The sequence below is a fragment of the Miscanthus floridulus genome, chromosome 12 (assembly GCF_019320115.1).
Source record: "Miscanthus floridulus cultivar M001 chromosome 12, ASM1932011v1, whole genome shotgun sequence".
Taxonomy (NCBI): Eukaryota; Viridiplantae; Streptophyta; class Magnoliopsida; order Poales; family Poaceae; genus Miscanthus; species Miscanthus floridulus.
This window is the reverse complement of record NC_089591.1, coordinates 71,286,787-71,301,881: the sequence shown is the minus strand read 5'-3', so window position 1 is coordinate 71,301,881 and position 15,095 is coordinate 71,286,787. Positions and strand designations below refer to the sequence as shown.

The window sequence follows — 15,095 nt, the reverse complement described above, 5'->3', positions numbered from 1 at the left end:
GGATGCGCGGTATTAATAGGGGAGGCGGGAGGTGAGGAGGAGCCAGCGGGAGGGGAGGTTTGACCCACAGCCACAGGCGAGGCGCCCACAGCGACGGAGGTGGAGGGAGATGGGGGCGGCCGTCCCGCGTTGGCCTCCGACGTTTGCTCGCCCGTACATGGAATGCCGCGGCTGCTTGCGTTGCATGCGCTCACTCAGTGCGCGGGTTGTACGGGTGCGTGTCCGTGTATGGCTGGTAACCGTATTTTCTCCCTCACTTGTTCAGTCTCCGTGGTCCTTCGGAATGCATTGTACCTGTACCGTTCCTTTTCCTTTCTACTACGATCCAGGTCAAGCGAGCCTGATGCATAGGATAGCCGGTCAATTTTAAAATTTTCCAACCTAGAGTGTCACATCGAATCTTGCGGTACATGCATGGAGTACTAAATGTAGACGAAAAACAAAACTAATTGCACAGTTAGGTGAGAAATCGCGAGACGAAACTTTTAAACCTAATTAGTCCATAATTAGATGCTAATTACCAAATACAAACGAAAGTGCTAAACAAAAAAAAAAATTGGGAACTAAACGCGCCCTCACTCTTCATCCAGCTGCAGAACGTCCTCATCTGAAACCCAGCTGAGCAATCAACACCAAATAAATACCTAAATCTGTCTTGATGAAGAACTTGAACTTAGCTGATATATCTGCACTCACAAGTCACAACCGAGTAGGTTTGCCTCTTCATCCTAGGGCCTTGTTTAGTTACCCTCAAAATTCCAAAGTTTTTTCACTCTCTCTCCATCACATCAATTTTTAGCCATTTGCATGGAGCATTAAATGTAGGTAAAAAAAATAACTAATTACACAGTTTAGTTGGAAATCACGAGATGAATCTTTTGAGCTTAGTTGGTCCACGATTGGACAATATTTATCAAATAAGACGAAAGTGCTACTATTCATCAGGTTGAAATTTTTTTCAATCTAAACAAGGCCTAGGTTCACCCAAAGGCAGTACCGTATAAAAGAAATCAAACCAACGAGCACGAATCAGTTTCGCATGTCTCTGCAATACACATGCTCCCTCCCATAGGAAAAGCTTCACCCAGCTGCGCATCTTGGCATAATCACTTCCCGGTCCACACGTCCGAAGCAATGGAGTGAACGGTGCCTGGCGCCGGTCGTTGCGTGCAGCACATCAACGTCTTGGAGCGGCAGCGCAGCGAGTGAACCAACCAACCAACCCAACGGTGTGCCTGCCGCCGCTCCGCCCACCGTCCGTCCCGGTTGCTTTCGGCCGCACTCCACGACGCCCGCCCGCCCAAGGCCCAACGAACGAGCCATGCAGAGACGTCGCAATTTCCAGAGACGCGCGGGTGGGCGGCCGGGCGCGGCACGACGCGTCGCGGTCACGCTCCAACGAGCGGCACCGGCTGCCTACCCTGCCCCGCACGAACGAACGAGACGAGTGGGCGGTCCCGCGGGGCGCACGGCGCGCGGCGCGCGGCGGGGGCGGGGGCGGGGCCCGGCGGTGCTTCCGGTCCCGCCGCGAGCCGCGTGGCCCGCGGTGCGGTGCCGCGCGAGGCGTGTGACGGCGACGGGTTCAGAGGAGGCGACGGCGACCGTGGAGTGGAGCGCGGATGTGTGTTGGGCGGCCGCACCGCACCTGCACCGCGTCTTCCTTGCTTGCCTACCACGGCGGCGGCAGCGCGCACACGACAGCCGGATCCGCGCGGGGATTTGGATATTGCTTACGTGCACAGCGGGAGGGGCCGCCCGGTCACCAGCGCCGGATTTGGGCGGCGGAAAACGGAAAACTACCACTTGTTTCGTTACTGGCCGGCCCGCCTGTGCTGTCTGCTGTGCTTTGCCGGCTGCAAGCTGCCTGGCGTACCCACCTACTAGTAGTAGTTGCCTCACAATATCTGCAGTTTACTTCTGCACGGTTTAACAGTAGTATGTTTTTTAATAATATATTGTATTGGGGGAAGTAGTCTCTTCTTTAAATTGAAGTGGTGGAAACTATTGTGTTCATTTTTTTTGCGCGAGAAACTATTGTGTTCATATACAAACATCCAATATTTAGAAGAAGCAGTTGGATAACTTCCCCGAGCATTTTGAATACTTATGTCGTGAATCCGTGGCAGGCATCCACGGCTAATCTACGAAGACAATCCACTAATTTTAATGTGTTCTTTTGCCAAAAAGTAGTATGCTAGTGTTATGTTTACTGTTTACTAGTAGCAAATGAACATCGTCCTGTTTTTTAACCTCGCAGTTTCACCTGATCAGTTACACCTCGCATGGCTAAATGAAATGTTGGTCGTAATTTCTTCAGAGAAATTGCCCCATTCATGCTAAGGGCTCTATGTTTTTACTACTAATACTACCAAGCAGATGGAGCAACTATTATGCAGCCTGTTCGCTTGTTGGTTTCAGCCAGCCCAAACTAGCCAGCCAATAGTGTTTTTCTCTCACAACAAACCAGCACCCGCCAGCCCAAACCAGCCCAGAATCCAACCAGCGAACAGGCCGATGGTCTATTTGGTAGCAACTCTAAGGCTGTGTTTAGTTCACGAAATTGAAAATTTGGTTACTGTAGCACTTTTGTTTTATTTGGCGTTCAATCATGGACTAATTAGGTTTAAAACATTCGTCTCGCGATTTTCAACCAAACTGTACAATTAGTTTTTTTTCATCTACATTTAATGATCCATGCATATATCACAAGATTCGATATGATTGCCACTGTAGCACTTTTTGAAAAACTTTTTGGGAACTAAACGTGCCCTAAGAAAACCGACTGGGCTAAGCAACTACTAGATTCAATCACAGATAACCAAATTTGAACGCATGTTCCCATGGTCATGGTCTGAACCAGACAGTCATTGCCGCCAAGAGTAGATATCTGTAGCTGTAGCCAGAGTTTCACCTGGACGTTTACACAAACAAAAATAAGAAATCATCTGGATTGGATGTAGCTGCCGCTAAACCTGCGAAACCAGGCCCTGAACGAAACCGCATATGACGTCCAAACCTGAGAAGCGTACATGCGCAGGAGTGCAGGACGCAGCACCGAGCGGCCGAGCGAGGCGTGCGGTGGGTGTCACGTCCGTCGTCGTCCACCCGGCCCGTCCGCCCGCGCCGTGGCAGCGTGTTTTCACACCTTCCGCACCCGTGTCTCCCCTCTCGCGCTGTCGCTCTCCCCGCAAAAACGCCGGGACCGGATCTCCGGATCGTGTCGCACGCAGCGGGGCGCTGTGACTGCCGCCACCGTCACGGCGTCCAGCCGTCCACACGTCAGCCGGCCCGGCAGCCGGATGGTGACGTGCGCGACCGCGGCCGCGGCCTCAGGGGCGGCGGCGGCGGGCGGATGGGTCCCGCCGCGAGAGGTTTCTCCGTTCCACACGCAGACACAGACGCACAGCTCAGACGCCAGTGGACGCGGGCCCTGCCTTTTGTTTATCGATCGCGGATCGCCGGCCGGCGCGCCATATATTCTTTTCTTTTTTCTTTTCTCCTCTGCTCCTTTTTCTCTCCCGCCTCGACTCGCTCCCAACCGCTCGCCGACTGCACGGTGTTGTCCGTTTCAGACCTTACGCCGCCCGCCGACGGTATCGTTTTCCTCCCTTTTTTCCCTGTCCGAATTCCACCGACGGTTTCTTTTGTTTCTCGTCTTTGCGTCAAGTCCAGTCTGCTAGGTTCCAACAGAAAAAAAAAAATATGCAAATTGTATCCATCGTGTCTCCTACATATATGTCATGAGGTTGTCACGTGTCCGGTCAACACGATCCAACCACATATGGTTGTGGCAGAAAAGCAACGGGCACAGGAGGCAACCTGAAGCCACATGCGGACATACGAGGAAATCTTCTAGGTATGCGGTTGAATCACGTTGACCGGATACGTGGCAGCTATCCATGGCATATATGCAGGGAGACACGGTGGATACAGTAATATTTTCCCGGTACCAACATGTACAGACGTTCTCCCCAGTGGCCGGTTGTTTCAATAGCGTCTAGCAATTTGGGATTTGGTTCACAAATCAGCGTCGTTTGCACAAATCGTATGGATGAATGAATTCCAACGCATAACGAACGAATAGAACATCACCTGCACCGTGGCAATAAAGTTCGGCAAACACAACTATAGCTATGCTCCCTCTGGCCTCTAATAGAGTGCATTCTACCTATTTAAAATTTATCCTTAAATATAATATATTTTAGAGGACAAAAACTAGTTTTACATTAAATATTTTACATTTGTCAACTAATCCCCATCAATCATGTCCATAATAGCGTCTGATAGAAATAAACTGAGGGTAATTAGCGCTTTTATGTTCTCTCTTAATTTATACTAAAATTCTTAGAACGTACTATATATTGGAGTAGTAGAAAAGGAGCCAATAGAAACACGTTATCTATATGTTTAAATTTTTTTCTTAGTGTAATGATACGCAAATCTTTTATGTATTCGAGAAAGAAAAAAAAAAGCCGACCCCGACGCAGTCAGTCAGTCAGTTCGGCCGGCGCTTCGTCGCAACCTAACCTAACCCGCGGAGCACGTTGACGACGGCAGAGTATGGCGCCGAGCCGAACTTATTCTCCGTCCGATTCGATCGCGCGCAGCATAACGGCAGTGCAGCGCCGCGCCACAGGCGGCGTCGTGGGTGCGAGGAAACCGGGGGCGGGGCGGGAGGGCGCGCGAACCAGACAGGCGGTGGTAGCTTCACGTTGCCCACAGGGGGGGGGGGGGGCAACGCGTGGGCGCGCACGGACGGACGGGGCAGGTGGCGTGCCGCGTGCCGCGCGCGCACGCCCGCGCTTTCACTCGACAGCTCCCGCGTGACGGCCGCGTGGCCGGCGGCAAAGCGGTGCAGTGCAGAGCTGGGCTGCTCCCTGGGTCCTGGCGCTGCCGGCCGGCTTCTGCGCTGCCACGCCCCGCGGCCACGCCAGCTGTAGTGCGATCAGGTCGCATACGACTACGAGCTGTACCAGGTGAGGGCTGAAACTGCATGGAGATTGGAGACGCCACCTCCGAGGCTAAGGAAAACCGTACGAAACCGCGCCCAAAGTTCATGCCGACACAAGCACTTTGCTCCAATGCTAAGGAGCCGTCCTGGTCCTGCACAGCAAGCTCCCGAAAGGAGCGAGATCTAAGACAACTCACACGTTTGCCTCAGCGCGCGCCATCGCTCCTCCTTGTCCTCGTCGTCGTCTCCTGCAGCGGCATGCTTTTCGTCCATAGAATCTGTTTTAGTTGACATATACGAACTGGCCCTGTTCAGCTTACCCATATTAGGTTTGTTCGGCTTCTTTTTTCAGACGGAACAGTGCTTCTCTCTCACAACAATTCAATCGGAACATTATTTTTGCCAGTTTCAGACCTGTGAACGGGTTCGTAGTAAGTGAGACCGAGAGTGAGACTGAATAGAATCTGTTTTAGTTGACATGTAGTGAGACCTAGACAACGAGAGTGAGACTGAATAAATTCGAGCTTTCACTGACCAGTGTGTTTACGTTCGCAAAAAAGGTCCGGGTGTACTTCACAAAGACATCGTGAGAACCTGTCACGAATTCACGTCTAGGAGACCTCTGGTTTTCCCGAATTTATACAATAGTAACACCACGATTCATCACTCGCCCCATCACATAGTTGCACTCGACACCTACCTACCTCCACAGCAGGTTGACAAACCATAGCGCCAAACTATTCCATCATGCATAACGAAACGGTGTCGTGACGCAGGAAACGTAAAGAAAACCCTTGACAAGAGCGGGAAGCGCGAGTGGGGAGCGTCACGATGCCCACAGAGTGGCCAAAAAAGCAGCCAAGCTTGGCAGGGGCTCTTGAAAGTTCGAAACAAAGGGAGTGCCAAACTGCATGGATAATTGGAGAGGCTACCTCTGAGACAAGGCAGCGTACAAGAAACCTGTAAGAAACCGCTACGACGCTCATTCGCTGAAACATGCCCATAATTTACACGCGGACCGTGGCCAACCGGCACACTTACTTGGCTCCAGTGCCAATTGCCTAGGCACCGTCCTGCACAAACTCCAGAAAGAAATGAGATCTCTGAACCACAGCCCACAGCAAGCTCACGGCTAGCTCAGCTCGAATGCTCCTCCTGGTAATCACTATCATCTTCCGCATTTGGATCTTCTCCGTCCATGGAATCTAATGTATCCTGTAAACACAGAAATTATGTGAAGTAGGTTTAAAACCTTTTCGCATTTAATCAGGAATCTAACCGGCAAAAAGAGCCTAAAGGCCGCACTCGTTGAAACAGTTTTAAGTTAAATAGCTGCAAACAAATTAAACAATGTACTGCAGTCTGTTAACAAAGGATGCAAATATTCCTGTTTTATTAGGTGAATGAATCTGTTACGCGTGAGTGAGAATATCAGTAAAGAAGCTATCCTTTCATGACCGCTACACATGGTGTGTTCCAGGAACTCCAGAAAATATGGCTTTTACTCATACATAACGAATATAAGAAAATGCATGGGTCCATATATAATCCAAACGAAATACAATCCCTGTCAGGATTTGCACAACCCACAACCTTACAATCCCCATAGTCAAGGGAATTAAGGATGCCATCTTTTCTATACACACATCCCATTGTAACAGAACCATCCGAGCGCGAAGCAGCACAGTAGAAGCGTGATTTTGACCAGTTTCAATATATTTCTGAAGAGATAAAACATTGTCTACCATTCCCATCATGGCATGCATATGGGTTAATCATTTCATCATCTTAGGAAAGTAAACTGCAAAGTATCATGTTTCAGTATATCTTCATTTATCACTGTTTCTACATTGTAGATCATACTATGTTATTTGCAAATACTTAGTCATACAAAGTTTGCAACTACAGTCTAGTGATCAACTTATGAGATCCTGATAGAATAAATCTAGCACCACATTTCCTTTTACATGGATGAAATGCTAATCGGAGCAAGGATATATATATATATATATATATATATATATATATATATATATATATATATATATATATATAGGGAGAGGCTATTCAGTAGCCGGCTACAAAATAAGTTTTCTGTAGCCACCTCCATTTACTATAATTATTCTAATTTTACCATTGTCAATACATATTTACGATAGTTGGGTTACTATAACACATGGGGATATTTACCATAACGTTATATTAAACCACTTAGTAAGGAGTTACTATAATCTCGTAAATTAACATAGTAATTATCATAACTCAAAGTGGCTACAGAATAAGTTATTCTGTAGCCAGCTACAGGATAGTAGTTCTATATATATATATATATATATATATATAATATATATATATATATATATATATTATATATTATATATATATGCAGGTTTCACAGTAGCTTCTCGCTAGCAAATAGTAGGGCATGCAAACATATGAATAGGCAGGAAGCAGATTACATTAGTACCTGCCGTGCCAGTTTGCACCGTCTGCTTCTTCCAACAGCCAATGATGACTCCTTCACACCCTGCAAGTGCAAACGAACGCCATTGACAAATCAAGCAACCCAATTTTCATGGCTATATGAACTGAATGGACAGCTGTAATTTGCTAACATTAGGGACAGTGTGCGATGAGGAAATGCTGGGCATCTTTTGCTCCAAGGACAAAAACTTTTTCTCCCAAGCTTCATTTAACCCTTGCAGGGCTTGAGTAATCATCTCTTGCACCTGTTCTTTTGTGAACATCGGCTGCTGTCCTCGTTTGCTCACACAAACTGGGGAGGATTTAGATAATGGCTTGCATTGGGCCTTCTTGCTGACACTGATAGTACCACAGTGCCTCCCTTGCTTCCCACTCCCTGCCTGTCTCTGCACGGAATGGGAACCTAGCTGAATGCTCTGTGCCTCCCTATTAGCTTGATCCCTCTTATCCTGAAAAAAAGAAGGCATGTCAAAACAATTCATCTGGTTGGCATATGGAGTCAATATCACTTAATAACTTTAGTCTTCAGAATTGTTAATCCCAGTACATTAAAAAGGTAGTTACCTCAGTTTGACATGCCCTCTGGTCAGCAGACTCCCTCAATATATTAGTGGGTGAATCAATGTCAACCCCCAGCTTTCCACCATTATCCAAGTCCTATTTAATCACACCAGAATCATCAAATCATGATGAAATAAATTTCAAAAAGCAGGATTTCAATTCTTCGTTCGTACCACAATCTCCTCATGCAGTCTTATCTTTGGTGGGCATGCAGCATTACGGGGGCGTTTTCCTGAATACCTATTCTTCCTTTGTTGGCAAGACATCTTGATGTTCTCGTCTTTGGCCCAATGGTCACACAACATTTCCCACCATTTTGGCTTCATCCATACAGGGACAAATGGTTTCCATTTCAGCGGATCTTCATGCTCAAGTACCATTACTGACGCTTCTCCTTGCTGTTCATCTGGATCTTCTCTACCACCATCATGTTCTAGCTCCATTTCATCATGGGCCCTACGAACTGATGGAGCCTTGGTCTTTTTTGATGCTAACACCTGTCTAACCCTTTGCTTCTCATAGCAAAAGAGATTCATTAGCTGTCTAACCGATTTTCGGTCAAATATCTTTTGACACTCCTCTTCATGGCCAGGCGACCACTTGTACCGTTTCTGCAGTATCCCAGTAAGGCACTCATCATTTGCAAATTTCATAAAGAGCAAAATATAGTACAAACATGTCTCGATAGTTACTCACGAGGAATTCATCTAATATAGTAGTCCTTGTATCTGGTGGGCATTGGTGCCAATGGTAAACCACATGCTCACATGATTGGCCATTTCCAATGGTATCATCTGATACATAGATCCCAGGATAGTTCTGCTTGATAAGAACGGCGAGGGTATTTGCTACTTTAGGACATGGTGGTTGCACAATCCAGCTGCTAGTTCATGCAAATTTGTCATACAATGCAGCTCTGAATATAAAAGTGCTTTAAACATCAACAAACATAGACAAACACGGACATTACTTACTCAGTACCACTGGGCATCAGCATGGGCCTTTCAGCTTCTTTGCGTGGTTCCATTAGTTTTTCAGGGGCACGTCCCCTGCGCTTTTTTGATGAGTTACTAGTTGGCCCTGGCAGCAAATCGCCACATGGTGCATCCTGAAACGGCTTTATATCAGAAAGCTCATGGCTGCCACACGTAATGAAATCATGCAGATGCACATGATATAGTACAATCCATGCAAAAGGTACATCGCAGATTTTTGAGACAGTTGCTTAGGACAAAAATAGATATATGCTACAAATTCTAACATAAAGAAAAAACTACACTTATATCAGTCGATCAAATGACAAAAATAGTGTAGTTCTGTGAGACACAATATAAGTATAGTTTTACAGAATTACAAGGCATGCAGATAAAATTGAAGTTTTGTGAAATTGATTCTCAAAAGTACAATTTTGTGATATGGAGTGACAACAAAAGAGTACTTTTGTGAAATTACTCTATTATGTTTTTAATCGAAAGAAGGGCGGGCCTGGTGCAAGCGGTAGAGTCTTACCACCTGTGACCGGAAGGTCCCGGGTTCGAGTCGCGGATCTCCTCGCATTGCACAGGCGAGGGTAAGGCTTGCCACTGACACCCTTCCCCAGACCCCGCACAGAGCGGGAGCTCTCTGCACTGGGTAAGCCCTTTTTTATGTTTTTAATCGAAGCACTAAAACCTAATACAAACATTTTCGAACCATCATGCAAGTTAGGGTTGGGGGAAGGAACCTGTGAGTAGAGTCCGGATGGCGGCTGTTGGTGCAGCGATGTTGGACTGCTGTGGTTAAGTGGTAGATCTGCAAGATTTAGAAGCGCACATCAATGATAGAGAGTTTCTCAACAGAGACAGTTGTGTGGCTTCAGAAAGGCACAAGACATTTACTTGTAGAAGGCGGTGTGATTGTGGGCAATGTAGTGGTAGCAGAAGCAGCAAGGCGGCTGCATGAAGCAGACAGGTTCTGGAGGCAGGCTCCAGAGAAGGATTGGTCTTCAGGATGCCCCCCACCATTTGGAGAAGGGCAAGTGAAACCATTCCTTTTTTGCCTTCCAAGCTCTGAATGTGAACAGTTTTTGTTGTGATGCTTCAGTTGTCCATGTCCAGAACAGTTCTTGTCGCTGCAAATCTCTTGTACTAGTGGCCCATTCATATCCTGATTTTGCATCTCTGCCAGATTTGAATGCACTTCTGAATAGCCTCTATCAAGTTGGCCGACCCCACTAAAGCTCTCCTGAGGTATCTCATTGTCATGCCATGAATTTGAGCTTGCAACTGGAAGTGCCCACCTAGTCTCTGGAGAGTACATCTGGGTTCGTGGAAACTGCTCAGCTTGTTGTGTACAATGATTAAAAGCAGGTGGTGTAGTTGCACAAACAACATCCCACTCATTAGAGCGATCAAGAGGAAATCGGTACCGAGTAGGAGAACTAGTGTCAGAATCTGCTTGTGTCCTTTCAATCTCTGGAGCTTCAGACAGATTTTGATTCGAAGGAGCATCGATCTTCTCAATAGGATCAATGTCAAGTATGTCATGTGATCCCTTTAGCAAGCGCTTACTACGCCTGAGTTGAGGCGACTCATTTGAAGAATTCATTAAAATCTTACTACTACTCTTTTGGTTTCCTTTACTACCTCCAACACTCTTTTTACAGCTTCCAGCTTCGCTGGCAAACTCCACTTGCACCTTGTCTGCATGAACTGTATCCTTGGGAATTTCATCAGCCTGCTGCTCATCCACAGCTTGATTCAAAGACTTTGTCTGCTCCTGTTCGAGAATACTAGGGGCAACCACATTTCCAACTTTCTGTTTGCTGCGCACTGTAACTGTGTCATTGGGAAACCTATGTTCCTCCTTCTCTGCATGAATTGAAGAGTTTGAAGGCATTCCTTGTTCCTCTGATGCATACAAGGCTTGATTAAGATGCTCTTCATGAACCTTTCTTACAGGATAAGAATCAGGGCTAGCTACAAATATAGATTTCTTCTTGCTGGGCCTGGGAATAGTCTCATCGAGTGGCTCAATATGTGACTCTTGTCTCTGTGACAAAGGGTCAGCAGGCTCGTTTTGTAGCCTTCCCACCACAGGAATTTCTGTGCCAGTGTCAGCTCTGGATGAAGTAAATGGCTCTTCTCTAAAGGAATGTCTCGGATGCTGTCCATGTGTCTGCTCCAAATGAATGGGCCTTTGAATGTATCTTGCATGAGTTAATTGACTTGAAGGCCCAGGACACACCTGCTCCATAGCAAAGATGACATAGAGAGGAAAAATGAACCATGAGATAGAGCATATACAGATGTCCCTTTGATCATAAAACAAGTGTCTATGAGGTGCACAGCCAACTATTGCCAGTCTTGACCAGCCTACACAAAAATTACTTTTGTGATCTTAACAGTGTAGATTTGGAAAAAAAAAGTACAGTAATAAATATTGATGGTAAAAGATGAATTGTAAAAGCTTTGGACTTGGAAAGTAATGAAAAATGGCACTTCTATTGTGACCAATTGTATCTGTATGCTTGCCAAAAGAAAAAAAGAAGAAGAATAGTAATATACAGTGGACAAAGTTATTAAAAACGTCCAACAACGTATTCCAGAACAAGAATGGTTTCAGAAACCCAAATTTTATGTGACCTTATTTAAACATTTTTTTATGGATCAGGAGGGGCTGCCCCCTACTTCTTATAAATATACTCCTTCCGTTCCAAAATAAATTAACTTCTAGAGTTGCCCTAAGTCAAATTATTTGAAGTCTGACCAAATTTATAGGAAAGAGCACCAATATTTATGACAACAAATTAGTGTCACTAGATACACAATGAAATATATTTTCATAATCTACTTCAGTTATTCATCTATAAGTCACTAGATACACCATCAAATTAGTGTCACTAGATACAGCAACTTCAACAAAAATGGAATACAGACATTGGTCAGTTGTTCATGTCAGAGCTCTCTTAGGCGCTTAGTGGCGTAACAATGCAGTGCAGCAGAAACACTGGGGAGAACATCCGGTGCATAGTAATACCTCAGAAGGCTGCGCCGGTCTGCTGGGACTAATTGGGACTGCTGCGGGCGGCGCCACGACCGAAATGGCAGCAACTGGCGAGACGGCGAGCTCGGCGCCACAGAGCGGGCAGGCGAATCGCCCCTGGCCGTGCGGCACACTTAGCACGGCGCTACATCCCCCGCACGCGATGCGGGACGGCGCGGCGAGTGGGACACGTCGCCCGGGAAGCGGAAGCGCGCGGCGGGGGCGCTGCGGCATGAGCTCCGGCGGGAGCGCCTGATGTGTCCCGCAGTCGGGGCAGGCAAATTCGGTGAGGCCCGGCTCCACTTCCAGCGTCTCCCCGCAGCCCGCGCAACGCACCTCAACGATCCCCGGCGGCGGCGCCATGGGAGATGGAAGCGACGGCTAGGTTTTGGATGGGTTTTTTCTCTTCTTCCCCCTCCCTCCGCGTTCGCGTTGGCGCTACTCAATTTGGCCTACGGCTACGGGGATCAGAGTTAACTACGAGGCGTGACGGTGACGGTGACGGTGACGGTGACGGCGTGTCATCTTCTCTCTTATGACGGATAAATAAGGTGATTAACCCGACAGCAATTCAAGCTACTGCAATCTGCAGCTTTGCCTTTGCCCATTGACATTGCTTTATTACAACGTCTTTTAAGGTTAAACTTTAAAATTTTGATATATGAGATACACAGTATATTTTTTTATATCTGAAATATACACGATATATATTGTTACAACGTTCATAGCTAAATCTACATCTAACTTCGATAGGCAAAATATACTTGTACACAAAAACTAGAGGTTGCCTCAACCTACATAATCAACATTTAAGCGCTAGATTAGAGGAGTCACAGGTCCGCCAAATGATTATTTAGTTAGAATATTTAAAAAAGCTTGTTGGATGGTGAGCAAACTAGTTGGCTAAACGAATGTTAGTTATCCTTTGGAACACGGGATAGAAAAATGTAGAAATAGGAAAAACGTAGTTCGGCCCCGTTCGGCTTACCCAGAAGCCGGCATGTTCGGCTTCTTATTTTCAGCCAGAACAGTATTTTTCTCTCACAACAATTCAGCCAAAACAGTATTTTTCAGCTAAAATTCAGCAAGCCGAACGGAGCCTGTAATCTTATAGGCAAAAGCACAAGAAAATAAATGAGAAGCTCTTTGGTAACACCACAGAAAAATCAAAGGATTTGTTTTGCAGGAATGTCAAGGTTGAATAAAAAATAACACCAAGTGCATACTTTGTATGTGTTTCCTCTCTTTGATTGGGTAGAACAAGCCATAATAGATCATTAGTAGCTAGCATCGGCATTCAACTTCTCGTACTTCGTGCGTAGGAATTTTGCCAAGAGCTCGTGGATGTTACAAATCGTATGGAATAAACACACAGGAATGAAATCCTATGGAATAGTACTTGCCAGCCAAACCATAGGATAGGAAACTTTCCTTTATCAACAGTATTCCTCCAAAATTCCTTTGAAATCCTATAATTCAAAGGAGCCCTAAGTATTTATAATGCACGTATATAAGATGATTTACTCGAATAAACACCCTAAAATATGCAAAAAAAAATTGTTTTCAAATTGCACAACCCTCAGGATGTAATTATTAGAATGAAAAAAAAAGCAACAAGAATCTAGGTGACATGCAAAGAAGTCAAGGCACATGTATATGGAAAAAAATCTAGCATAACAAGACGTGAAAAATCTTTGACGGTATATAAGAGGATATGGAGATAGGGCTTATCAGGAAGAGGATGTAGCATGAGTAGGAGGTTTGGACTGATTTCATTCATGAGTCTTCTTGCATTCAATCGTTACTTGCCGTGCAACTACCTAAGGAGAAATTTGTATCCATATGGCTATATAAAGATATCTCTAAGGGTCGTTTGGATCCCTTCATTTTAGAGGAATTAAAATCTATATAATGGATTAGGACTATTTGGCTTGAAATTTGATATTCCATAACTTTCTCAAACTCATAAATAAGCCTGTCTCAAATTCATAGGGTGGGAATGAAAATAGATTATATAGATCACTATGCTATAATTCTATCTCCAACTTATAGTACACCCTTCAACTCACTTTCCTACAATAGAAATACAACATATAAGTATGTCCCATGTATGCCTAACATTAAATATATAAATATATTCCATATACAACTATATTAGCTTAATTAATCTATGTCTAAATTATAATTATTAGAATGAATTCAATTCCGAGAATCTAAACGGACCCTTCTTAAATTCACTCTCTAAAATATTGTTTTGAGAACCATGAATAATAATAGCTCTCTATATATCTTTCCGCCTCAAACAATTTAGATAACCTCACTTTCAGCGTGGGCTAGCGAGAAATCCGGAATAAAGGATGATAATATTTGTAGATCTCATTAAAAAGGTTATTGAAGGACATTTTTCCAACAAAAAAATCTCTATTCTAAACAATGTTGAATGATATAAAGAGGCTCTTGAAGTTGCTCTAGCCTCTAAGACACAAGGAACAAAAGCTTTGAAACAACAACAACAAATGATCATCCTAACACCTCTTATAGTCTTATGTAATGGACCTAAATCACATATGTATACTAGCAACTCATGATATTTCTATAAGACTCCTTAAACTGTGATACTCCCTCTGTTCCAAATTACAAACGTTTTGACTTTTCTATGTTCATATGTTTTACTATGCATATAGTAAAAATGACAAAATTTCTTATAATTTGAAATAGAGGGAGCACATTTAGGAGACATATAACAGCCATGGAACATGGTTCTATGTCATCGGCATGTTAGGGGCATGAGCACATCTAGTGTTGTTAGCGAGGAAGTAGGCACGCTGCAATATATTCTATCAAGAGATATACATGCCATTTTTATGGCATTTCGACGTTCCATTTACTCATGGCGTATAGTTACATGGATTACCATTTGAATCTTTTAAGTGGCTAGTAAAAATATATATAAGAGAAAAAAAGTACAAAGTGAAGGCCAACAAAGTGTGATAACGTGATTAAAATAATTACACCATTTGTCCTTTTATTTTAAACTCATTCTACTCCTACTATTTGGCTTCTCTTTTTGTATTTA

General features: G+C 44.8%; 1 protein-coding gene across 2 annotated transcripts; it reads right to left on the bottom strand.

Annotated features, from left to right (window-relative positions):
* Positions 1-5,595: 5,595 nt before the first annotated feature.
* Positions 5,596-12,451, bottom strand: LOC136497390 (uncharacterized). Of its 2 annotated transcripts, none has more exons than XM_066493181.1 (10): positions 12,014-12,451; positions 9,874-11,221; positions 9,720-9,787; positions 8,971-9,104; positions 8,693-8,879; positions 8,170-8,607; positions 8,000-8,092; positions 7,567-7,884; positions 7,419-7,478; positions 5,596-6,166 (listed from the first exon to the last, which is right to left on the bottom strand). In XM_066493181.1, exons 1-10 carry the CDS (start codon positions 12,380-12,382, stop codon positions 6,089-6,091), a joined length of 3,093 nt encoding a protein of 1,030 aa, XP_066349278.1. In that variant the 5' UTR covers positions 12,383-12,451; the 3' UTR covers positions 5,596-6,088. The 2 variants fall into 2 exon arrangements, with proteins under 2 accessions (XP_066349278.1, XP_066349279.1); XM_066493182.1 differs by having other exon boundaries at positions 8,693-8,876.
* Positions 12,452-15,095: the final 2,644 nt, after the last annotated feature.

Excerpts from the sequence above, each read along its gene's own strand:
- LOC136497390 (XM_066493181.1), bottom strand. The coding sequence starts at position 12,382 with ATGGCGCCGCCGCCGGGGATCGTTGAGGTGCGTTGCGCGGGCTGCGGG. Across the intron at positions 9,105-9,719 it reads CATCCGGACTCTACTCACAG|GATGCACCATGTGGCGATTT; the intron begins GTTCCTTCCCCC and ends AAGCCGTTTCAG. Across the intron at positions 8,880-8,970 it reads CTGATGCCCAGTGGTACTGA|CAGCTGGATTGTGCAACCAC; the intron begins GTAAGTAATGTC and ends TGCATGAACTAG.